A 27853-nucleotide genomic window follows, 5' to 3' on the forward strand; every position below is an offset into this window, starting at 1 on the left:
TGTAGCACTTATTTTCGCCTAATAAATAAATGAATAATAGTGTCTCTGTTGTGCCGATAATGACAAAATGACATGATGAAATTAATGCTCATATACGTATTCCCAAATACTATTAGGAAGCGACGTAAATAAAATTAAAAATGATAGTTATGGAACTTAAGCATAAGCATCATTGTTTATCTAAATTGGCCATAACTCGAAAACATATTAAAGATATTCGAATGACACCAGGTACATATGTTGCTACATGCAATACGTACATGCAAAACAAGGCACATAACTCTGGCTCTTATCGTGTGTTGAGTTATAACACTATGTCCAAAAATTGTTTTAGTTACCCAAAGGCAAGTTATAGATACAAGACTGCATACTACAGATTTAAGTAAATATTCAAATACACACATAATGACAAATTTATTTCAACCATTTAATAGTTTAATAAAACATATTTAGCGAACAAAAATGACAATGAATTAATTATTTATTCATAAAATATAAGATTTCATCATTAAACAATTACATGAAATCTGTAACGCGATTGCTCTCGAAATCATATACATGTTCAATGAAGAATGCCAAAACAATATACAATGAAACTGCTAACATGCGAAAAAATTATACCCCTGAAATTTCGAAAGATTCCCCAGTTTTTCCGTGGGATGGGGGAGGAGAGGAAATAAAAACAACTAGACTGCTATTCAATACTAATCGATATATATTCAAAACAGTGTTTGTAAGGTGTTTTGTTTTTAATAAATACTTTTATTGCGAACATACAAACCAACATGCCTGTGTTGGAGTGATTTCTGAGGGAATATGAAAATCCCAAAAGTTGAGGGCGGCAAAATACCCTGGTTTTCTAAGCAAAATCCCTAAGGGAGTCATCCAGAAATATGACATGTATAAGATATTGAACAATTTCATGGATGCTTAAATATCCCTCCCTCTTATTTTAAAATCCATCTGTCGTGAATAAAATCCTCTCAGGAGCTTGGAGGTCTACAGAACTATGGGATGTATGAAATTGTATATTATTCATACCAATATCATGTAAATGAAAACAATATTCAAAGCAAAGATGACCTTGATAGATGTCATAATCAATGAGTTTTAGCACGATAATTTTTTTTATGAAGACAATACTGACTAATCTTAAAAAATTTGCAAAATAGTAGTATAAATTAAGGAAACAAATGAAAACTGATTTTTTTAAAAAGAAAAAAATGCTTTCCATTTAGTCGAACTTGATGTGTTTCCCACTTCCCTGGACAAGTCCACTCAGGGGTTTGCTTGAAAACCCAGGCCTTGGCGTTGAATGGAAGGGCTTCTTTCCCGGATTACTGTCAAACGATTTATTTCCGCTCCCAGAAAAAGATGAGTTTCCTGGTATATCAAAAGATTTTTGTCCCCTGTTTGGAAATTGTTTGCCACTCCTGTTTTCAAACGGTTTACCACCCCTGCTTTCAAATGGTTTACTTCCCTTGTTTTCAAATGGTTTACCTCCCCTTTTATCAAAACCTCCAAAACTCTTATTCATTTTGTTCCCAAACTTACTGTTCTCTTGTTTACCAAAACCTTTTTTGTCAAACTTGTTAAATGTCTGCTTCTTTTCAAATTTATCTGCTTTTCCATCACTCTTACCTGGTTTAATTGCATTCACTTTCTTTTCAAATTTCTTGTTCTTCTCCAAATCTGCTTTGCCATTGGAACTACTTTGTGCCTTTGTGAATGCCTTTTCTCTATTTTCAACCTTATTTTCTTCTCCTGTATCAGCCGTCTTAATTTTATTGTCATTCATTTTCTCTTTCTTGTCTTTTTTATCCATTTTGGGTTCCTTTGTACTTTCTCCCCCTTTCTTTGTCTCTGAATCTATCAGAGCCTGAATGTCTGCTTTCAACCCATCATCTTTAGTGATCGTTTTGAATGGAACCTTTATTTTCTTGGAGTATGACTTCTTGTCTTTCTTTTTTGTCTTTTCCTTCTTTGACTCTTCACCTTTGAATGCAGTTTTAGAAGGATTGCTAGGCAACTGTTGTTTAGTCTTCTGCTTCTTTTCTTTTAAGCCAGGAGATTGTGCTAAGTAAAACATGTTAAGGACAATAACTTTTAAGTGATAATGTTATCCCAAAGAACTTTTTAATTACCATTTTTAACAAGAAATGTGACCAAATTTAAATCAAAACATTAATATTTGTGTAAGGTTTTACTGTCGTTTTCACCTTGCTAGTTGTTGCTTTAAAGGTAAAGGTTGATGTATTGCAAATGTTTATCATTGCTTGGTATCATTGTTGACGTCAGCATGCAAAAATAGTACTAGAGTCATGACTCCGAAACAGCTCAAGATCTTCAAAAGAAACTTGGTATTCATGTGGCCAAATGAAATAAACGCATGGTCAGTAACTTTTTCTTTAGTAATTGTGTATTTATACACATTTTCTCCACTTAAAAACAACAGATGAAAGATGGTGTTCGCTTAAAGGCGGTCTTGTTTAAATGATTGGGGTTGTCGTCTGAATATACTGTATTGTTCTAAAAGAAATACCTGCTACACGGCCATACCTAGGTTTCTACGTTATTTCAGCAGTTTCCTCTCTCACCTCACTTACAGACCTTCTTATACCAAAATACATATAACTTGCTAAAACAAAAGGATATTTTCACTTGTTTGTGTTTCTTCTCGTGCCCGGCACTGCTGGAGCACGCCATCACACGCAGTTCTCTCCCCTTCAACTTCTGGCCTGACAACTTCATTGCAAACCCTACTCCATCTTTGTCCTGGTTAATAGAGTTAAACATTATTAAATAGTTTTGCTATTATTTAATTATTTCATACATATTACAGGGGATTCATGGGTGAAATGCTTTGAAAATGCAAGGATGAAAATGGTGCTCGCGATGACTAGGACGAGTTTCCTAGATAGAAACCAGTAATGCTGTCAAATTTGAAAGGTTATGAAAAAGAATGGATCCGAGGACGCTTTGGGTAAGAGGCTGACAACTATACTATTACACCACATACTCTCACATTCAAACTACATCAAATCAATACTAACATTTGTTTAAGACACCCAAGGTTTTTTTAGGAACAGAACACTGGTCTGCTGCAACATCTTTTTTAATAACCTAACATTGCATGGCAGTAAAATCTATCACTTACTGCCATAAATCAATTAATACGGAACTAAGTATTAGGGTATTATTCAGCGACAGCAATCTTTTGAAATACAAATGTAATTTATATTCATCATTCTCAGCGTTAACCTAACACTGCCCTTTAATTTACCTCAAAAGTGACATATCCAAAGCCCTTCCCGATGCACGTCTTCTTGTCCCTAATCAGCCGCACATTGGTGATCTTCCCACAATCCTCAAAGTGGTTCCGAACAGCCTCCTCTTCAACATCTGAATATGGGAATACAGATATAAATTAGAAAGTCTTACTGAAAGTAATGTTCATCCAAACATAAAATTAATCTACGGTAATACATCACAACTGTTTGATCTCTGCCCACATTTTTAATTTAAAATGATATTTACTCCAAAAATGATATGCACCTGCAGGGGTTCCCTTTCACATAAGACCCGAATCTCTGACTCTGACATGGGCTTCCGAAATCGACCTACCACGCGTCTTTGTGACCCCAAAAACATCATTGAATGCAAACCATATATTGAGACCCCATAAAATTACCAGACACCTAAATTTCCAAGCACAAGAGTCACATTACCCACGGCAAAAAAAGAAGCTTAAACCCATACATGTACAATGATTCCTCCTGTGGCACCAAACCGCCCCCTCCTCCAGTACTGGGTGATAGGGCATTCAAATATTACAATATCCATTTGCATTTTTAGCTTATGAGCACATGATCATATAAGTATCTTCCATGGCCGAGAGTGTAAGATAGGTTCATTCCGACCCGAGCGTAAACCTCGTTTCCACAAAACACCCTGCGCGAGGGTCGGGATGAACCTATTTTACACGAGTGGCTATGGTAGATGCTTTTTCTCCCACCTCAGTTAAACAAAATTAAGTAAAAATGTATTTTTTGCTGAAACTTTTGTGCTTAGTGAAAATAATTGCGTATGGATATGCGATAGCACGTGGTTGTCATGGATTTTGCGCGCAGTGATCCAGTTAATGTTAATAGTCAAATCGGTATCTTTAAATAGTTCTAAGGAGAATGAAGCATTATTTCTTGAATGGTGCGTGAAAACTGTTTTATGGTAACATTTGAAGCGAGAAATAGTTAATTAGCGTTCTAAATATTACCATAAAACAATATTTCCGTGATGCTACTGACGACAGTCTTCAACAAGGGAGGTAATTACAATGTGGTGACCATTAAAAAGGAGTTCCATACGGGCATTTTATCTTCGCCCGTGGGCAAGATAAAAATATCTTGCATGGTTAAATTATTGGATCTAATTATCAGAGGAGGGAGAAAATCATATCTAGGACCATGTGCTAGAAGTTTTATTGAAATATATTGAATGGTTTATGAGTTATGCCCAAGTAAAAGCATTTGCACTAGGACAACACATATGGCACCAAGCCATACACCAATAAACTTTAATTATTTGATTGGCTACTAATATTTACTGGAAAAATATTAACCAATCAATTCACATCTGGCTAACTCTGACAAAAACAAAGAGTTAATATGTTTTATACAAATGGCTGCAGTAGCCTGGAAGAAGTTACATACCAAATGGTAGATTCCCAACAAACACAGACTTTTTAACATCTTTCTGAAAATTAAAGAGAAAGCATATGTTTTATATAACCTACATCTTTGCCATAAACAAATTTAAATAAAACTTGGTAAATTATATTTTAATAGTTGCTCCTTTTATAATACAATAATATAATCATCAGGCATTCTCACTCACTATGGTTGCAGTACTGTGCAATTGTCCAGAACATTGCGAATAACTGCATAATTGATTGATTTTTTTGAAAAATATATCAATCTGAAGTTATGGCCTAAATTTAATGATAAAAATATCAAAAATGAAGAATCTAGGTCTGCAGTTGAGTCTCTTTTCTAAAACACCAGGTGTTTGCATTTTTGTGTGGAGACAAATTTTCTCTTCATTCAATGTACATAGATCAATTATGATGAATGCTCAACAAACACCAAATAAATGAGAGTCAGATTATGACGAGCTACAGAAAACAGAGCAAACTATCTCGGGCAAAAGATCGCAAAAATTGAACTCAGAGTTTTTCATATACAGATAAAATTATGATTTAATGAAAGGTATAAAATGTAAAAAAAACTGTGGTGCAATTTGCATTATACTTATCAAGTTTTGCCTTGATAAAATAGACAGCTAAAAGCTTATATGAATCGCTCTCAAGTCCGTTTCATGGGCAGAAACCAGTACTGATTCCTTTTTGAGAGGCCATAAGACATTAACCCTCGAACCCACAACCTCTTCGGTGAGAGGCCGACACCAATATGACTAGACCATTTGTCAACAATGAAACATATGTTGTCAATATTTGAATGTCTAGTGTCATTGTTTAGAGTTGTTTAATAAACAAAACTGTACTATCATATTTCTTTGGCATATTTTTCTATCAGGTAATAGGGTAGTGAGAATCTTTCAAGAGGCATCGCTTGTTCAACCTGCGATGGATTTATTAATCATAAATATAAACTAACATAATGGCCAGAACAGAGCGTCGATCGTTAAACAGAAGCAAATATCACATATTCGAATATAGCATGTAATTTTGACAAGTTTCAGATGACCGCCAACATGTGTTTTCATACGGTCAATGCTGAACGCTGCAATCAGCAATAAGGTGACAAAATTTACCTTGTCTGTTGAAACTTATTTAAAATGCTTAGCAGTAATTTTTTTTGTATTCTTCGTATTCTTCGGGTCAAAAGGGCGTAATTGCAAAACTGTGAAGGGGGCTAAATGTGAAATAGTAATGCGAAGCACTTTTTACTCAATGTGGGTTTATTTTGCATTGTACCTGGGAAATGAAAAATTGCAAAAATCAGCCACTTTAAGATATAGACTAGCTCAAATGATAAACCTCCCACCTCCTTGTCTTTAGAAGCCCAGTCCACTCTAATATGTAGACCTTTCAGCTCATGACCATTTCTGAAAGTAATATCATACATAGTTGTACTAAGAACTGCAGAATTGTGAATTATTTATTACAGATGTGGGAAAAACAAGCTGTGTTATTTGACATTCTAATCTTGATTCAAGTTTTTACACAATTCTCTATAAAGCAGTATTAATAACTACCCAATTCCATTAAGATGTATATAAAATGGCACCAAGACTATAACAATACCTTAACATTTTTCTCGAAATTTCTTCGAAAAAACAGATGAACTAAAACAGAAACGCTTTTCCTGATTAATTGCTTAAGAATGCAACAGGGAACGTACAATTCGAGAGCCTTCTCTGCAGCCTCGTTGGTCTTGAAGCAGATAAATCCAACACAGTTGTGTCGCTCTGGGTGGAAATCTTTCCTGAAAGTCAAAAGTAACGGATTAACCAAACAAACAAATTAGTTCAATATCATGATCAATGTAATACCAAAATCTTACATGTAAGATGACACATTAAGATGTTTAGTTGACAACACATTGGAAAATGTCATATTAGCTAGTACATTGCCAAGTCTCCTTAACACAAGAAAACGAAGGCTTTAATTTCAAAAGTATAAATTATCAAATGGATATTTTCACTCTATGAAACAGTGAAATATATTGTAATGTCACTGATGTCTCTCTCTCTAAAAACCACCAGAAAGCATATATAATAAATGTACTTACTTAATAGCAATCACCTTTTTAGGCACAGATGGGTCATTCACAGGCTACAAGAAAAATAACAAGAATTTCGTTACACTGAATCAGCTTTTCATTCTTAAACAAATATAAGACATCAATGAATACTCAGAAATGACAACAGACCGAAATCGCATTTCAAATATTTAGAGTAGGTTTGATGAACTCAAACCCTAGGCAGAGATAGACTCCTGTGAATATTGTTATCTAATTCTAAGCATTATTTCCATTTCATGGTACTATCTTTAAGGCACCCGAGACAACTTTTTACTTTTCTTTCCGGAAACTTGATGATGCACCTGATGATTTAGTAAACATTTGCGATCGGCGACCGGTATTTATTGGACACTGCCACACCGATTGAACAGATACTAATCGTGTGAATCTCTTAGGCAAATCAAAATAATTTTGTGCTTATTTACATGTAAATATATATTGTAAATCAATATTTCGGTTTTTATTTGAAATAATCAAAGACATCAATAAAATTTTACTTCTACGGATGTACAACAAGTACAAAATGTGTTTTCATTGTGCAGTATTCGCTTAATACAGAAGCTTTTAAGTTTAAGATTTTATATTTCTTCAACTGTTTAAGGGACAATTACAACAAATAAACATCTTTCTATTCTCTTACGGCTGTACAAACCTCAGTCACGTTTTCATTGGACATTGGATTTTATAAAAAAAAACCAACAAGTTATAGTTATTTATTTAACCTAAATAAAAAAGGGTTCTTAAGACGTTTTTCTTCAAATAAGAGCATTGTTCTACACTATACAAGAAAAACAACTTTGTCAACACACGTCTTGATTCTACGGTATGTTAATCATCCAACACTATTATTTCTACTGACTCTCCATTATTAGAATAATTACTGTCCATTATTTGAACAAGGACTGTCCTTTATATTGGACAGTCCATATGTTAAATACTGGACAGTTAGTAGAAATAAAGTACAGTACATAGTCGAATAACCCATAAAGATTACAAAAATAACAATTGATGATGCACAAAACTGTTTTAGAATAAAATAAAAGGATAGTATTGTACGAAAGGCGATCTTTAGCTAAGCTATTTGACATCAACAGTGATCTTAAATTAATGTGCGTCATGAAACAATGTCCGTTGTGCTTCTAGGCGAAAAACAAAACAAAAATGTATTCCTACAAAAAATCGTAATTTTAAGTATTCAAAGAAAAATACCAATCCTGTAGTGCATTCCTTCAAGTCAGATTATTATCATTCACATACACAAAAAGTGATATCAGTAAACTGCTGCTGATATGCCCAGCCATATAACATTTGTCAATTTACTTACCACACATCTGTAGCGGATGGATTCTATTTCACCACAGTCTTTGAATGCCTTCTCCAAAGTCTGGAAATTTTGAAATACATGTAGTAGATGCGAGCTTATTTTCATTATTCAACATACATGTATATATATTTTTTACTGTTTTCTTACATAAATTTAGGAAACATTTCTAAGCACTTCACTAACTGAGCATAAAAAACTTTAAAGATTATATTTTGGCAATGCTGTTTTTTATAACTGTGTTCAAATTGAGTTATGTTTCTCAATTTAAAAAGAAACAAAAGTGTCAACTGTCGCAAAATATGCCTGTCCAAGTAGTGTTAAGTTTGGTGATAAGTGGTTGTACGTTTAGCCAAAATAAGAAGGCAGACACTGTGTATAACGTAGTTGCCAAGACAAGGATCATAACTCTGCAGTGCCTTAGACGAAATGTGTTCTTATTTGTTATTTCCAAATTTGGTAATCATTGGTCAAAGGCTTCTAAATTTATTGATCGGAAAAGACTGATTTCAGGAACTTACTGTAATTAAAGGCGATGACTCTTGACAAAGTCAAGCATATTGCTTGACTTTGTCAAGAGTTATCGCCTTTCATTACAGGCTGGATATCAAACCTTACTTAGATATTATGCCCATACATATATAGTATGGCCATATTTGGGTATGATTGGGCAAAGCTTCTAGTTAGTAATCGGACCAAACCGATTTTTCTGTTATTTGTATAATATAAGAGCTTTAACTCTAGCAATACGACTGGTTAAAAAAAATGTACCCAAGATGTTATGCCCAAATACATTCTGAAAAAATGGCAATTATTTAACAGAAATTTTATTAGTAAGTTATTAGATAGTTATTGATCTGAAAATTCAGATTTTAGGTAATTTCCATAGTTGAAGGGCAATAACTCTCAAGTGACTTATGTTGCAGCAATATGGCTGGTTATCAAACTTGTCCGCGATATTATGCCCATAAACATTCTGATTGAGTGATGATTGGGAAAAGTTTTCTGAAGTTATTGATTGGACAAGACTGATTTAGTAATTTCTATCATTAAAGGGCGATAACACTTGAGTGACTTAAGAAAATTGGCTTGTTAGTGAACTTGTCCAAGATATCATATGATTATACATGTTCTTACAAAACTTCCTGATGATTAGACAAAGGCTTATTAAGTTATTGATTAGACAAGACCGATCTTTGGTAATTTCTATAATAAAGAGCAATTCCTTTGCGTGACTCCAGCAACATTGCTGGTTATCCAAATTGTCCGAGATATTATGTTCATATACATACCCACTAAGTTTGGTTATGAATTGGACAGGATACTAAAGCTATTGATCGAAAAAGACTGATATAAGTCAGTTTCTCATGAGTGACTCAAGCAATATATATATATATGGCTTATTATCAAGTATGTCCAAGATATATTGATCATACTTGATACAAATTCCGACTTAATTTAACCCTTAGGCTGCTGATGGCGATTTTAAAGGCTTTGCAAACAGCTTGGAACCAGACCAGACACCGAGTAACTTGGAACCTGGTCAGGTTCCAAGCTGTTTGCCACTCAGTAAATTGAAAGAAATTTAGAATAAAACAGACGACATTTTTGAGCAGATGACAACCCAGCATGCAAAGGGTTAATAATGATTAAACAAAGACTTCCAAAGTTATTGATCGGAAAAGACTGATTTTAGGTAATCTCTAAAATAAAAGGGCGACCACTTGGAGTGACTCAAGAATTATGCCTGGTTATCGAACATGTCTGATATATTATACCCATGCACATTCTGATCAAATTTTGTAATGATTGGACAAAGGTCTCCAATGATTTTAATCAGAAAATGAAGATGTTATTTAATTTAACTAGAGGACAACATACTGGACGCCGCCACCAGCATATAAGCCACAGGTGAAACTATATAGCATCACGTTCTTTAAACGGGCGCATAAAAACAACCAACGAGAAACATATGTTCACTGAAACAGTATAATAAATCAAGGCCTTTATTTGTTTTTAATTTCAATTTCAATTTTTAATAGTATTTCTTATACTTTTTGGTAAATAAAACATCATTTTTTTATTTTCAATGCTCAAAAAATGATATTATTAAAAGTATCTATTTGCCTGAATGGAGAATATTCTTAATGAATATAATTTAAAAGCAGTTGACATTATAAAGGTGATAATTCAGATAAAAACATACATTTCTCTAAACAATTTATGAGCCGGTAAAACATAATTTGGAAATGAAGTAATTTAGGCTCTGATACAATTAGTAACTTTACATTCCCAGTTAAAGATGCACTCTTATTCCCACGTAAGATTTACCACTATTAAAACTTGTTTTTATATTCCAAAAACGATGAATAAATATCGAAAACAATGGTTCTTATGAAGGATGCCGAGTTCAAGTTGAAAGAAATGTGGATAAAACACAGTATGTCTTCCTTATGAGACTATAGTAGACCACAGTAAATATTTTAGCATTCACCAATCATTTAATATTTTTGCGTTTTCAGCTTTTAAATACACGGTTACTATCTTGTTATCAGTAATTCATATTTTCCATAAATGCATGATTTAGTAAGTAGTTAAAGGTTTATCACTCAAAATTTATATTTGTTATACTTGTGTATGTATATATTTTGAATAAGAGTAAACACAGATAAAGCATCGACTTGATCATGAAGGTATTAGCTATCAAATGTTTAATTTTTACACAAACTTGAATATCTTAACATTAAAGGGCGAACAATATAGGTTGATGCAAAACATTTATGTTTCTCAAAGATATACCGCTTTTACAATTTTTTATTTGATATCTTAAAGCTACACTCTCACAGATATACCGCTTTTACATCTTTTTATTTGATATCTTAAAGCTACACTCTCACAGATATACCGTTTTTTCAACTTTTTTACTTGATATCTTAAAGCTACACTCTCACAGATATACCGTTTGTTCAACTTTTTTATATTATGTCTTAAAGCTGCACTCTCACAGATATACCGTTTTTTCAACTTTTTTATTTTATATCTTAAAGCTGCACTCTCACAGATATACCGTTTTTTCAACTTTTTTATTTTATATCTTAAAGCTGCACTCTCACAGATATACCGTTTTTTCAACTTTTTTATATTATGTCTTAAAGCTACACTCTCACAGATATACCGTTTTTTCAACTTTTTTATTTTATATCTTAAAGCTGCACTCTCACAGATATACCGTTTTTTCAACTTTTTTATTTTATATCTTAAAGCTGCACTCTCACAGATATACCGTTTTTTCAACTTTTTTATATTATGTCTTAAAGCTGCACTCTCACAGATATACTGTTTTTAAAACTTTTTTATTTTTTATCTCAAAGCTGCACTCTCACAAATTTACTGTGTTTACACATTTTATTATTTTATATCTTAAAGCTGCACTCTCACAGATATACCGTTTTTAAAACTTTTTAATTTGATATCTTAAAGCTGCACTCTCACAGATATACATTTTTTTACAATTTTTTTTATTTGATATCTTTAAGCTGCACTCTCACAGATATACCGTTTTTACAACTTTTTTATTTGTATCTTAAAGCTGCACTCTCACAGATATACCGTTTAAACCGTTTTTACAACTTTATTATTTTATATCTTAAAGTTGCACTCTAACAGATATACCTTTTTTAAACATTTTTTTTTATTTTATATCTTAAAGCTGCACTCTCACAGATATACCGTTTTTACAACTTTTTTTATATTTTTTATCTTAAAGCTGCCCTCTCAGATTTACCTTTTTTACAAATCTTTTTTTAATTTTTGTCTTGGAAAGAGGAAATTGTTGCAGTTATATCTGCAAACCAATGATAAAAGATGCTGACAAAGATCAGATCGCAGATTTGCAGATTTCCGTTCGAAAATTAATGTAATATGGCTTCAACCATTACTAACAGTTTAAGAAAAATGCATGAAATTTTAATTTTTACCTTAAATATAAAAATCTGCGATCTAGTTTTTGTCTGCAGTCTTGTATCACTGGTTTCCATGGATTTTATCAAATATTAGCTCTTTCCAAGACAAAAAAAGAAAAGAAAAAAAGTTGTCAATACATCCAATCTGTGAGAGTGCAGCTTTAAAATGAGCAAATTTTTGCGAAAATATCTGCAAACCAGTGTAACTGGACTGCTGAAAAAAGATCAGACCGCGGATATTCATATTTCCGTTTCAAAATTAATGTTTTATGGCTTAAAACCTTACTTAAACGGTTTAACAAAAAATATAAAGCATCAATTTTTTAACCTTAATAAAAATCTGCGATCTAATTTTTTGTCAGCACACTTATATGACTGGTCTCCATGTATTTTCACATAAATTCGCTCGTTACAAGACAAAAAAATAAAAAAAAGTTGTCAAAACGGCCAATCTGTGAGAATGCAGCTATAAGCTAAGGCCTAAAAAAAAAATTGTTTGGTTAGGGTTACATCCTTAAAAAAAATAGGTAGGGTAGGTAGGCTTTTTATTTTTTTTTATTTTTTTTTTTATTAGGTTTTATTTAAGAATATAATTTTCATCATTGGAGAATGGTGTTAAAGCTATCTTCTGTACAAGCATTTAAGGTTTAAACTTAATATTAAAAAGCAATTAAAAAAAAACGAAATATTTTTTTTTTTTTTTTTTTTTTTAGTTTTTCATTTTTTTTTCAAACTGACTATAAAAACGGTAGGGTCGGCGCCTATTCCGTAGGTAGGGTCGGGTAACCCGAACCAAATGTATTTTTTTTAGGCCTAAGCAGAGAGAACGAGAGAAGAGAGACTAAAAAAATATGTATTTTGGTTATTTCTCAATTCAGCAGAGTTCATATTATTGTTAGCATTACTCTTTATAATAAGTGAATCTTTCATATATTTTCCTCCATTAAAGTTTCAATTCCACTGATTTATGCATTATTATCTGAGAGAAATACAGATTGAACTAAGCTATACAGCTTGAGTAATTGGAATACACATACAGGAAATTAAACTACAATCTAATTTAAACTATGTCATGTAATGTAATAGAATTTACAAGAAACCTCCTCACAATTGATATATGCTGTTACATTAACTCATTGACAATTAGTTACGAGAAAGCAAGCCATGGATAGCAATAAGGAGAGTGAGAGACTGTTTTCCCTGAGATTGTCCCGGGTGATGGGGGATATTGGGGTTAACAGCTGGATGATTAACAGGAGGAGGAGAACTCACCTGAAGATGGAGACTATGCCGAATGTTGATTGTTTGTTGAGTGATACAAATCATACTCATTACATATTTGGTAGCCAGAGTGAGGCCACAACAACAGCAGGGATGAAATCTGATACTGACTTCTTGCATTGTGAAAACTGTGTTTGTGTTGCCCTTGAAACGTGTTACTGGCAACATGGAAAACCTAACCTGCTGGTGTTAAAGAATGAACTCACTCCTCCTCAACACTGCTACTTGCAGAGACTCAGAAGGGACTGCCCGCTACCATCAGAACAACTAGAAGGTCCTGATGATGTGCAGGATGTGGAAGGTAGAATTATAGTATCCAATACAAGGGTTGAAGAACAGGACTTAATACAACAATTAAGTGAGGCTGGTGAAATATATCGACATGGTCCATCAATAACACATGATGAAAGGGAAGACTTTGTCTTCGCATACCATTGTGACCAGCTACCGGAGGAGTGTCAGTTCATGTTCAACAGACCACGCCCTGGACACTGGCCCAGACCGGACACACTGGCAAGGGCCAGACAGACTGGAGTCTTCCTAGTGCCACAGGGCTACACTGAAAGCCCAAGTAAACAAACAATGTGTAGATCTACAGCATTCATGATCCCATCAAAGTTGACCAGTTATCCGTATTCAAAATGGCAGTGGAGGTTTTCAACTTCATTGATGGAACGATTTCTAATATTTGATTTTAGCCCTGTTCAAGTGAAAGTATATACCCTTACGAAAATAATAAGAAAAACTTTTTTTAAACCTGTGTTTGGAGACAGATTCAGCACATTCCATATCAAAACAGCGATGATGTTTACAATAGAAAACTATCCTCTTGACATATGGAGGGAAGACAACATTGTGCAATGCGTGAGTCTACTTTTGGCATCAATGAAAAGATGGTTGAAACAGAAATACTGTCCCCATTTTACAATATCTGGTGTAAATCTTTTTATAGGAAAATTGAATAATTGGGAACTTTCTAAATTATGCAGCATTATTTCAATTCTAATCAACACTGAAATGCAGTGTTTGTTTTATACTCGAATGGATAATATAAACTTGCGACTGCTACAATACTCAGGTCATCAGTATATACCGTGTCAGAACATATGTACAAAAGCCCAAACATATGGAAATATTCTCAAAGACTTAATATTTACAGAAATTGAAACGCTTGAAGCTAGTTTGGATCTATTGATTACAGATAAATCAGTCGATGACATTGTAAGCCATTTGTTTATTCTACAGAGTATGTCTGATTCCCAAAGTGACATTAGTTTGGAAGTAGTATCACTGTTGACGCCATTCCTTCACAACACTCTTGCCTCCATGCTGGCTTCAAGATGCATCTACCTCGGACAACCAATCACACAGGATATATTCAACCAATATCATCTGTCACTGGACTCTGACTGTATGTCCAGTAGGTTAAAGTTTGCCTCCATGTTGTACTGCAGTGGACAGTATGAGGAAGCTGCTGAAGTTCTGACTTACTGCGAAGGACTGCTGGGACCAGAAGTGTGGCAGTGTTGTACACATAGAGGAAGGAAACGTCTCAATCCAAGTACTGAGTTTAAAACCAAGTTGGTATTCTGTCCACCCAATGAGGTGCAAAAGAAATACACAATGATGTGTATAACCTTCACAAAAGAAGAAATCAACTGCATTCCACAACACCTTACTTATGAAATGCTCAGAAGAATTGAAAATGAATACAGGCTAGGTTTTAACATGTGGAAGAACAATGTAGTCATTGACTGCATCCCATTCCTGTACTACCTACAACACCTCACCTACAGGGAGCTACATCAACCCTTGAGAGCACAAACAGCCCTACTTCACCTACATGGGTACACAATGGGGCCACCACATGGCCATATTGATACAGCCTTCAACATGCTTGGTCACTGCTTTGAACTTCAGAACAGGCTTGACCTTGCTTGGAGGTGCTACGGCAGATCATTGGACATCTATGACAGAGACAATGTCTCCATCTGGCATGCAGCCAGGATACTAAATCAGTTTTTACGTAGCTGATATCCACATTGACTTTAATGTAATGCCATTTTACTAATGTAATATATGTAAATTGTTTGAAAATCACTAAATTTGGAGTTTTTGTGACAAGCAGTATCGAGAATAATTTTTTTTAAATATTTATAAATACCATAGATTGTGTTATACAAATGATTTCAATAAGTTTGAATAAAAATTAGCCAGTGAGTTTATCTATTATAAATATAGTTATACAGATGATATTAATAATTATAATAGCAGTAAGCCAGTGAGATTATTTACCAGGGAAATAGTTGACCATAGAGTATTTATAACTTTGAAAAACAAAAAGGCCAAACAGGTTACTCGACCCTTCCTACAAAAAGTGCCGACTTTTATAAGATAACAACTCCGGGAGTCGGATGTGTCGCCTGATGAATTATTTACTGTCATCATTTTAACTGTTGGATTGGCATTTTATTCATTTATAGACAATGATGTTGCAATTTAACTTTCAAGTGTAGGTGGCATTTGATTGAAGGTCAAAACGTTAAGCCGGACAAAAATTAACAATGAAAGTTAACAAAGGGCAATAACCCTAAAAATATGGAGGCAAGAGTTATGGTTCTTATGCACTGCACTTGCCCTCAATGAGATTGATCTACCTATTAAGTTTCAGGTTGATATCTCCTATAGTTTACGATATATGCCCATGACAAAATTTAAGCTTGAAATTAACAAAATGCAATAACTCTTAACATATAGATGCAAGAGTTATGGTTCTTGTGTAGTGCACTTGCCCTCAATAAGATCTATTTAGCTACATGTATGAAGTTTTAGGTTGATACCTCTTATATTCTTCAAGATATGCTCCGGACAAAACTTTAAGCATGAACATTAACAAAGATCTATTACTCTAAAACTAAGAAAACAAGAGATACTGTTATTGTGCACTTTACTGGCCCTCCATGAAATCTTTCTACATATGAAGTTCCAAGTTGATAACTCTTAAATTCTACAAGATATGCCCCAGACAAAACTTTAAGCATAAAAATTGACAAAGGGCAATAACTATATAGATATGGAAGCAAGAGTAATAGGTCTTATGTACTGCACTTGTCCTCAATGAGATCTATCTACATATTAAATTTCAAGTTGATACCACTAATAGTTTACGAGATATGCCCCGGACAAGTGAAAACGGGACACGGACGCCAACAAAGGTCTCTAAAAATACGGAAGCAAAAGTGATGGTTCTTGTGCACTGCACTTGCCTTCAATGAGATATTTCTAGCTATAAAGATTCAAGTTGATACCTCTTATATTCTTTAAGATATGCCCCGGACAAAACTTTTAAGCATGAAAATGATCAAAAGACAATTACTCTAAATCTAAGAAAGCAAGAGTTACTGTTATTGTGCACTGCACTTGCCCTCCATAAGATCTATCTACATATGAAGTTTCAAGTTGATAACTCTTATATTCTATAAGATATGCCCTGGACAAAACTTTAAGAGTAACTGTTATTGTGCTCTTCACTTGCCCTCAATGAGATCTATCTACATATGAAGTTGATACCAGTAATAGTTTACGAGATATGCCCCAGGCAAATGAAAATGGGACGCGACCGCCGTCGCCACCGCCGTCACCACCGCCTTCAAAAAAAGTAACCCCTATATGTCGCCTTTTCAGGCGACACAAAAAGTGTGTGTGTGTTTTAACATGTAGTCTAAAGAGCTTTAAACTGATGATGACATTGACGCCATTTCCCAATGACGTTCTTAGATAAAGCCTTATATATAAACTAGACGCCAAATGGCAACATGTCGAAAGAGCCTTTGACACAGACACAATACTCTTCCATGTAACTGCAATAAAGTTGTACACTATGTGAAACCTATGACACTACACCACAGCATAGTGAATTCCCATGGCTAGTTCTTCGAAAATCTTATGAAGCATGGTCAAGATACAGCCATGATAAGGTTCCGTCCATACCAGTCCTATCAACAGTACTCATTTTGAAATTTAACCTGTAAGTGTAACCTTAATTTTTGAGATACAGACCTGGGTTTCGTGCATGACACACCCCCTTATCATAGTGAACCTTCGTGGCAAGTTGTTGTTTTTTAAATCCTTTAATGCATGGTCAACATATAGCTAGCACAAGGATCATTTCAACATTTGACCTCTCATTATGGTGAACCTTCAGGGCAATTTTTTATGAAAATTCTGCGATGTATAATCTTTATCTCTTTTTTGAAGGGGGCATAAAACACAGCCAACCTACCCTACCTGCTTTTGAAAAGAATGTAACCGTAACCCAAACATTATTTTGGCCTAAGTCACTTTTACTGAAGTCAAAATATTATAATTCAGGGATTTATTTTGTCTTTCTTAGGAAGATGATATATAGTCCTCAAATTGGAAATCCGCATGTGCCAATAAAAGAAATTCGAAAAAAGAGTCAAGATATTAAATAAAATAAACATATTTATATTAAAAGGCCTAGACACCAGATTTTACAATTGAAAGAAAAAAAGAAAATTTTCAAAAAAGAAACATAAAAATTATATTGTTGTGTACAACGAATTGAATCTTAATTAATGACATACTACATCACTTATGACACATGACTCGTTCAGTGACAATAATTTTAACCATTTACCCAGTAAAATGATGTTTTATCGGCCTCATACTACCAGTAGCTTGTATTGACAATTCTTGTCTTGTTTTGAGGTATAACTGTCTTTGTCATACTGCTTTTGTTGATTTTGGAAACATCTAGTGTCTAGTTCCTTTAATAGCCAGGGAAAATGATTGCTAAATCAAGTTATAAGCTAGGCTGCCAAGCAAGAGAAAAAAGCTTCTAATTTCGTTAAAAAATTGCCAAATGGTCCTGCTTTTTTTCCTTAAAATCCATTCAGAGTTTGTTTTTTCATTTAATATGAATATATAAAGATTTAAAATCAGCTGTAAACACACCACTAAATAATAAACTCACTTTATTGATTTAATAAAACATTCTGTTAGATTTATCACTATCTACTGTACCTTTTTAGAAGTATTAAGAGCCAGATTTCCGACAAAGACTGTTCTGTCCAATGTCGGCTTAGCAAGCCTGTCTCGTCGTTTACGCGATGGTTTTTCCTTCTCCTCATCCTCCGTCTTTGATTTCTTACTCGGAGATGAGGACTCGTCTTCTGAACCGGAGACACTTTCTTGCTTCCTGTAATCAATGATTTGTCTGTCAATTCTCACAATTATTGTTAATGTCAAGTGTATTCTTTTCTGACCAATCTGAGGCTCAACTTCAAACATATTCCCAATGCTTTAAAAAACTCAAAATAAATCGAAAAGGTGGAAATGAAGTGCCTTATTTTCATTAAACACCTTGCACCCTCAAAGTGTTTAGGGATGAAAGAATTGGTTTATCTTAAAAAACATGATTTTTATCACATTCTCCCATTAAGCATATAATGGAAACATTTTGTTATTGAATGTAAGATTGCATTATATTTCAACTCGTAAACACCAAGTATTAAGCCCCTCATAAAATATCATTTGGTGTTCACTTGATGAAATATAATACAATCTAACAAGGTAACAAACAAGTATCCTCTCTAAATGTTTCAGCCCTACATAAGAAAGTAAAATTAACACGCAGACTATAAACCCACCTTTTCTTGCTGTGTTTAACCAAGGACTCGTGTACAATCCCAGCAGGACAGAACCCTGTCTGGTTTCCATCGTTTTCCTTTCCTCCATCAATTGATCCTTCATCAGATTCATCAACATCATTATCAATGTCTCTTTCACCACCAACGTTTTCATTGTCTAAATCGGAGCCTGATTTTGCTACTTTCTCCATTATTTTCTTCTTTCTACCCTTTTTTGGTTTGTTAACAGAGTCCTCCATAGACTGTTTCTTTATTTTCTTAGGTTTAGATTCAGTGACATCTTTCTCAGCTGTAGTCTTCCTTTTCTTGACTTGCTTCGGGATATCAGTTGAATCTGAAACACCCTCATTTTTCTGAAACAGACCATTACACCATTTACTATCCATAAACAGAGACAAATATTTGCAAATGTAATAATACTTAAAATCATAAACAAACAAGAAATGCCGCAATGCGACAAACCAGGTTTTCAATGATTGACAGAAGAACTTTAGTCTGTGTCAGTTTTTTTCATTTTAGTAACAGTGACCTTGACCCCACGGACCCCAAACACAATCCCGTGAAAAGTTTCCATACACTCTTCCTATAGACCAAGTTTGGTCAAGATATGACAACCCTGACTTAAGTTATTCAGTTTCAACCGTTTTTCTATTTTTAGTAACAGTGACTTTGACCCTATGGACCCTAAACTCATTCCCATGAAAGGTATCCTTTAACTCTTTCTATAGACAAAGTTTGGTCAAGATATATCAACCCTAACTAAAGTTATTCAGTTTCAACTGTTTTTCTATTTTTAGTAACAGTGACCTTGACCCTAGGGTCCCCAAACGCAATCCCATGAAAGGTATCCATGAACTCTTCCTATAGACAAAGTTTGGTCAAGATATGTCAACCCTTACTGAAATTATTCAGTTTCATAGGTGAGTTTGACGCTGCGCGGTCGGTCGCCCGCCTGCCCGCCCGTACAACTACTTTCGTCATTCTAATAACCAGGTTTCACTTTGTAAAACCCTGGTTAAAAATATCCACTTTTACCATCTATATCTTGTTATGATTTTAACACACATTAATAAAGTCAACTTCAATAACCAATATGTAGAGATTTATCATTGGATAATCCACATTCATTTCCATAAATATAATTACCAGGGCTTCTTAAAACCCGCAATTTGCCTCTCTAGACTGATTTTGATTTTGAAGGACCGATTGTAGTTCCAGAAAATGGCTAAAAAATTCAGTCCCAAATTGTTTGGTTTGTTTTCAATTCCGGTCCTAAAAGGCTATTAAGTAAGTAAAATAAACAACAGAAATTATAATACAAACAGTGTTTGACATACCACATCCTTAACTACCAAGGGACAACCTTTTGAAGCTAGGGAACATCCTTGGGGTGATTACTGTCTGTGTTAATTGACTTCACTGTTTTCATTACATCATATCACATATTAAACTTAAATCATCTCAAAACTTGCTTTTTTATACATCCAGTTAGCAAAGAATTACAAAAACAAGGATGAATAAAATACATAAAGGTTGACAATGGTTATAAGAGCAAATAACTGCTGGAAGAACGAATCACTGATTCAATATAAAAAATAAAACAGAGCCCAACCTGCTTCTTCTTTAATCGTAATTGTGCCCCAAACATTTTTTTATTAATTTTGGGCGTTTTCACTTTTTCGATTTTCTTCCCTTTTTCCGTTTTCGTTTTCTTCACTTTTCCCGTTTTCTTTTCCTTCACCTTTTCAAAACTCATGGCCTTCTTAACATTTTCTCCTTGAGATTTCTTTGTCTTTTTTACAGCATCTTCAGTCTCCTTATTCTTTTTGTTGTTTGTAGTTGGAGCTTTGGAGAAAATATTAGCCTCAGATTTCTGTTGAGTTCCAAACAACTTGGACAGATCCCCAACCTTATATTCTGCCATTGTTCTTCAATCTGAGCTAAAAATAATAAATGGACATGAGCTTTGGCATTTGAGATTTACAATGAACATGCAATCAACAAGGTACTAAATGTATAATATAACCTTACATGTAGTTCTGAATAGTGATGTTCCGATGATCAATTATAATCAAAAATCGATTGGTTGGGCCTGAAATCGGCGACAATCGATAGTTTTTAGTTATAATCGATTATCAAAAAAAATATTAGTAAGTGTTCAGATGTTATCTTTAACAAAATGGCTGATGAAAGCCAAAATGAGCAAGAAAATGAGCTATTTTTTATACAACAACACTTAATAACTTCAATCATAGACATAAGGTATATGGCAGATTTCACAAAAAAGGCAATTATTTGGCCCATTTGCTTTCATTTATTGTTATTGCATGTCAACGTCATATATACAGCAATTGCCTTTCCCAACCCAATAAGAACACCTAATAGAAGTGATTTGTATTAAAATAATGAAAATATTGTGTTAAATAAGGTAAAAAAATGTAAAAATATGCCGATATTTAGGACAAAAAAGACAGAAAATCTTCCCAGTACCAATATACCACTTTTTTGAGGATGCTTTTCAGTAACATCTGGTAAGTATTTTATTCTTGTCTGTTGAATAATGTTTGCAAGAAATGTTAATTAAAACAATAATATATCTAAAATGATTGCATTTCGTTTGTAATATACTTAAATTTTCGGCAAATGCGCATGGTGATAACGTTACGGTAATCTGTCCTCGAATTGATAACGTGACAAATGGACATAACTGCAAATGTTACATTGGACAGAAACCTTCTTTTTTTTATAAAACACATATTTATGTTTTGTTTTTTGTGATCCATTATATGCTTTTGATACAAGCTTAACTGTTTAATACTTAATCTGAATTTGATTAAGTAAACTGAATGCTTATGTTATAATTGGGACAGAAATATGTTTGCTAATGTGACAAAAGGACTTTTCCCCTAATGTTACATAGAACAGAAGCAGAGTTTGACATCACCAAGAGAGAATGCTTGAGATGAAAGTCAATAGTTGTATGCTCATTTTGTGATTCATTGTGTTTCTTATTTGACAAATCTTATTTTTTGACACAAACTTGTGTTATATATTGTATCTTTACCTTATTTTAGTCACCTGAATGCTAGAGTTACATTTTGGACAGAACAATGTGTGCTATTGGACAATAGGACATCTCCCCTGGTGTTACTTTTGGATTCCTGTTTGAACCCCCCCCCCCCCCAGAGTATATAAAAGTTTAAGAACATTGTTTCTGTGCTTCTAAAACTGTTCAATCTAGTGACTGTTTTTATTCAATTTCAAACTGTCCCAGATTAAATTAACTGAATGCCAGTGATAACGATAAATTAGTTAAAGGCCCAGTTTAGGTCCATTTTCATAATAAAACATTGAAAACTGCACAGCAGGTCTTATCAGATTGGAGATATGATAAGACTTTTTCTATTTTCCCTGAACCCCACCCCTGGACCTAGGGTGTGTGGTTACAATTGACTGGTGCATTATGACCAGTGGTATTGTGGCACAAGTTGACGAACTAAATGTTGTTCCATGTGGAAGGAGTCTGATGAATAGATTTACAGATAATAAATTGACGTTGTATTCTTGTTGTATTTCAAACAAAACTGTTTTTGAATGTAGCAAAACAATAAGAAGTGTTAGTAAAAGTAGTATCTAAAATGATCTGTTGCTAAAAATTTAAAATGTTTGAATTTATGGCATTTACGTTCGAGTGTTTTGTTTTAGTTTGTAAGATTGTGAAGACAGCTCTGTGAATTTAATCTCTCAAATCTGCTCCCTTGGTAGAAAACATTACGTATTGTGTTAGTTTTGTGAGGCAATGAGAAAGTACCCCTGGTGGGGATCAAACCAAACCCACGACTTCTTGTGTTAGAGGCAGACATATATAACTTAGAACACTCTCATATCTCAACAGAAAGTATGTAATAATTTTATTATCTCTTTCTGAACCATACCCTTGAAGACAAGAAGATGATGTGTAAATCATCTGAATTGTTTGACTGTTGCAATTTACTTACATTAAACATTATTTTATAAGAATTGTCCTTTGCTGTGTCGGGTTGGATTATATGCAAGGTTACTGCAGGTGGGGTGGTTCTTGTTACAGGTTTTAAAGTTCTGGATGTTTGTTTGCCTTTTTTATAGGGCCTAAAAAAAAAATACATTTGGTTCGGGTTACCCGACCCTACCTACGGAATAGGCGCAGACCCTACCGTTTTTATAGTCAGTTTGAAAAAAAAATGAAAAACTAAAAAAAAAAAAAAAAAAAAAAAAAAAAAAATTCGTTTTTTTTTTAATTGCTTTTTAATATTAAGTTTAAACCTTAAATGCTTGTACAGAAGATAGCTTTAACACCATTCTCCAATGATGAAAAGTATATTCTTATATAAAACCTAATAAAAAAAATAAATAAAAAAAAATAAAAAGCCTACCTACCCTACCTATTTTTTTTAAGGATGTTACCCTAACCAAACAATTTTTTTTTTTAGGCCTAGGGATGCAAACGAATAGCAACATTGATATTCGAATATTCGGTAATTCTTTCGATCGAATATTCGAATATTCGAATACCAAAATGATCCTTTAAGAATTGTAGTAAACTAATATTCACTAACGCAATAGCCAGGGCCCTGTTACCCTTCTTTGTCGTATTCGGTACACGCGACGGACACTTAATGTTCCACAAATTAGCATCTGATTTTCCCCATTTTCAGAATATATCCCAAGAAAAAACGATATATTTTAAACAAAAAAAAAGAACTATATCAATTCCTCTGCGTTCACTTTTGTATACAATGAAAAAAAGATCGGGGAATTTCATTTTTTTTCCGGTTAAATGACGATATGCGCCAACGTGGTAGTTGCAGCCTCGTTCTGGGATTGATGTTTACGAAATATATTTATAGAAAACGACACCAACAATGGCCAAACGTCGATTTTGACTGATGTATTGTACAACAATTCAGGACATATATCCTTAAACGTTAAACCATACAATTACTTGTCAACGCAAGAGCGTTGTATCGAAACATGAAAAACAGTTTAAAGCACATAACTAGCACATGTCCTTCGAATCATCAAGGAGATTTGCGCAATATCGCCAAGCTTGTTAAGCAGTGAAGATAACACATTGGTATAAAGGCCGATCTTAAATGTGCCCAAAAAATTGGAATGTGTTTGATGTCACTTGTATAACAGCCAGTAAATGCAAAGTTACGGGGACTGTTTATAGTTTCCGACGTTATATCCGATATGGCGCGTGTATAGTGTCATCAAGTTCACACCTCTGGCATTACGGGTCCATCGTTGTAAAAACAAGACAGACGAAGATGACAGTTGTAGGCAAAAAGTTTATTAATTTATTAATTTAACAAAAACATCGAATATTCGAATACCGATTTTGACATTCGAATACCAAACGTTCGATCGAATATTCGAATATTCGTTTGCATCACTACTTTTTTATGATAAGATCTTTTGATCAGTGTTCATGTCACTCTGTAGGCATATACAGTTCGGGGTAAAGATTTCTGATCAATCTCTTATGACACTGTGTATATGTACACAACCTCTGTAAATGGATCTTAATCTAATGCACCAGTCAATTGTAACCACGCCCCCCCCCCCCGGTCCGGGGAATAGCGGGGACTTTCGGTCCAGCAAACCCCGGGTAAAATCTCCGCCCTGCAGGGACGAACTGATGGTAAAACCCCGGCCAAATGCCCCCCGCACCTCAGAGATTCTATATAAGTCAATATCTCCACTATCTTGGCACTAAGACAAAACCACCGCACTCACACGGCCATGCGGGGCCACCTGGAAAGTAAAAACACCGCCCTTTTCCCCGGCTATCCCCAGTATACCCCCTGACCTGGGGGGCCGTGGTTACAATTGATTGGTGCATAATTGCCTAATTGTCTTATCAGATCTCCGATCTGAGTATCCTGCTGCGCAGTATGGAATATTTTAAGATAGAAATGGACCCTTTATGGCCCTGAGCCGATAAACCTACCGGTAAACACAGGAAATTGGCCCCTACTGTCAAACCAGTGTGATTAGAAGGAGATGCACAGCAGGGGATAATCATGCCAAATTTTCCTTAAATTAGGCCTTAAAAGGGGGAGGGTCACTTTTAAAAGGCTTAAACTAGGCCTTTAAGACACACAACAGTCTGATCTTTAGTTCTATTGTTGGTTTTTCGTATTGAAAAAATATTGGAAAATATTCTATCCAGATTGGTATATTTTTTTACGAGATTGTTTAATCAAACTGCTGCGGGAACAGTGTTTCCAGGATTCGTCATTCAGTCTGACACCATATAAACTTAGGTCAGCAGTGTATTTATAAATCAGCATGAACAAAACTAGTAGGAACTATATGAGAAGCAATAGAATTATATTGTAACAACAGGTTATTAAAATCTCAAATGAGTAAAACATTATAACAACATTTAAACTAAATGAAGAGTCAAAGAAACTATTTTCAACTGTAGAAGCTCATAAAATGTGTACGTCTGTCACACTGCAACTTCGTCAAATCTTGTATGATTATTATGATTTTTTTGTGATTATCAATTGACTGTGTTTATCAATCATTTATATAGTTTGTTTTATACTGTATCAAGCTCAAATAGTCTGTGGTAGGTCTGTATTTTATTTTGTTGTGAAACATTCTGTCCAACTGCTAATGTGACATACTGCTAATGTTACTCATTCTGTCTTGTGGTAACACTAGCACATACTCGCAATTAGCAATTTATAATATATATGTTTAATATCAAAGGTAATGATAATTGCACCATACTAGAGACATTTATATTACCACAACAAATTATTTATGTTTATAGCTTATCTGATCTGATATAAAAAGAAAATCTATGTTTGCAGAAAACATTTTCTGTCTTGTTGTCCAATTAGGGTTTGTTTCAATAAATTTATTTGAGAAAAACGAAACAATCTTTATTTTTTGTCTGTACAATCTGTTTTATAGATAAATGAACCATTTAGTGCAAGACAAAATACTTCTTTGGATCAAAATTTAAAAAAAAAAAGGCAATATTGTAACACTAGCACAAATGGTATGGTGATACAAAATTCTTTTTTTTATAAAAATGCGTGAATAAATCATTGCAAATGTTCTAAAATATGATAGATAAGAAATTGCTGTAAAAGATTATGTTGAAATCACAAATCTGCAATAAATTTTAAAAATCAATATTCGCCGGGAACTTTTTGGTCACCAAAACGTGAAATCTGCCATATGCATATAATGATTAAGAGTTTAATACTGTACATAAATAAAACTACAACTCAGGTACTATCTTGTATTTTAAAAACCGATTGTACTATCGATAATCGGTTACTTGAGTGGAACCGATCATCGATAGTAAAATTGCAACCGATTCCCAACACTAGTTCTGAATTAATTTCAACCTGCAGATTTTTTTCTACGGTAGTGTGTGAGTGTAAGAACCAGCCGCCAGGATAGCTCAGTTGGTTTAGAGTGCCAAGCTAGTGTTATAGAGGTTGTGGGTTCGAGACCCACACTGAGCACATTTTTCCTCCAAGGTTTACTTTACTACATCAGTTGTTGCTGCCTTAACCAAAAAAACATTTATCTGAGGCTCTATAGCTATGACAACACAATACCTGTAGAAACTTAAATCTATGGCTTTGAAGTAGAAACACCTAAGCTGTTCAAATACATAGAAAGGCCACTTTGGGCATATATGGAAGACCTAAAAACAACCTATGTCCTTTCATAACCCATCTTAAGGTAGAAACAGATTGTCAGAAATAATTCCTACAGTCACTCCGCTAATGGCACTTAGTTCAGTCTAATAAATAATCTTCATATTAGCACCAGTCAATTGCAACCACGCCCCCCCTCTCCAGGTCCAATGTATACCGGATATAACCAGCGAAATGGGACTAGTTTTTACCTACCAGGTGGCCCCACTGTGCCGGGTGAATGAGTTGGTTTTGTCCTTGTGCCAAAAATACTTAGCGGGGAATGGGATTGGAAGAATCCCGTATAACATGTCTATTATTTTAGACTAGAGCCTTACCTATGGTCCCTGGGGTGCGGGGGCATTTTGCGGGGATTTTGCAAGCAGTTCGTCCCCACAGGACGGGGATTTTACCCAGGCTTGGCTGGACTGAAAGTCAAAGTGCCCAATATTCCCCAGACCTGGGGGGTCTTGGTTACAATTGACTGGTGCATTACAGATTACAATTGACATGATAAATTTTAACATGTATCCACAAAATTGAAATTGTTAGTACTCAAGTAGGGGTTGCCCAATAACTTTACTTAAAATGCAACATTTATAATCATGAAGTCCCATTTATTTCGACCACTTCCATCAAAAGTGTTATACATGTGTATTTTCAGGTTTTCATCCGAAAAACAGTATCCGAAATGCATAACATTTAAAATAAACATATGTAGATAAATCATTTTGTTGTATCTACTGAACCTGTAAACGGCCATAACCTTTGGTTTAACGTTACTCCTATCAGTTTTAATATTTATTGCTAAAACATTTCTTTATTTTACCCTATAGTTCGTGCTATAAGAAATATGTAACCGTACATGTGGTGAAGCAGACAACAGTACGATAGTCAAGCCGATACTCTAGTCTCAAAAGAGGTGTTATACGGGATTCTTTACTGAAGGATTTGCCATATCAAAAATCGTAAAAAAATCCGTCAACGTATAATTATTTGGACTAGCCGATACTCCTACGTAGTGACCTTACCAAAATACACGAAAATGTTTAAAAAAACAACAACAAATGTTTAGACCATTTACCAA

General features: G+C 34.2%; 1 protein-coding gene across 4 annotated transcripts; it reads right to left on the bottom strand.

Moving 5' to 3' along the window:
* Nucleotides 1-444: 444 nt before the first annotated feature.
* LOC128207837 (uncharacterized) lies at nucleotides 445-27665 on the bottom strand. Of its 4 annotated transcripts, none has more exons than XM_052910999.1 (12): nucleotides 27632-27665; nucleotides 20670-20997; nucleotides 19058-19410; nucleotides 18432-18606; nucleotides 8146-8205; nucleotides 6810-6853; nucleotides 6420-6503; nucleotides 6063-6123; nucleotides 4710-4752; nucleotides 3284-3402; nucleotides 2656-2775; nucleotides 445-2080 (listed from the first exon to the last, which is right to left on the bottom strand). In XM_052910999.1, exons 2-12 carry the CDS (start codon nucleotides 20979-20981, stop codon nucleotides 1235-1237), a joined length of 2217 nt encoding a protein of 738 aa, XP_052766959.1. In that variant the 5' UTR covers nucleotides 20982-20997; nucleotides 27632-27665; the 3' UTR covers nucleotides 445-1234. The 4 variants fall into 4 exon arrangements, with proteins under 4 accessions (XP_052766959.1, XP_052766960.1, XP_052766958.1 ...); XM_052911000.1 differs by having other exon boundaries at nucleotides 27596-27642; XM_052910998.1 differs by lacking the exon at nucleotides 27632-27665 and adding an exon at nucleotides 27516-27604.
* Nucleotides 27666-27853: the final 188 nt, after the last annotated feature.

This window comes from Mya arenaria, chromosome 11 (genome assembly GCF_026914265.1).
Source record: "Mya arenaria isolate MELC-2E11 chromosome 11, ASM2691426v1".
Taxonomy (NCBI): domain Eukaryota; kingdom Metazoa; phylum Mollusca; class Bivalvia; order Myida; family Myidae; genus Mya; species Mya arenaria.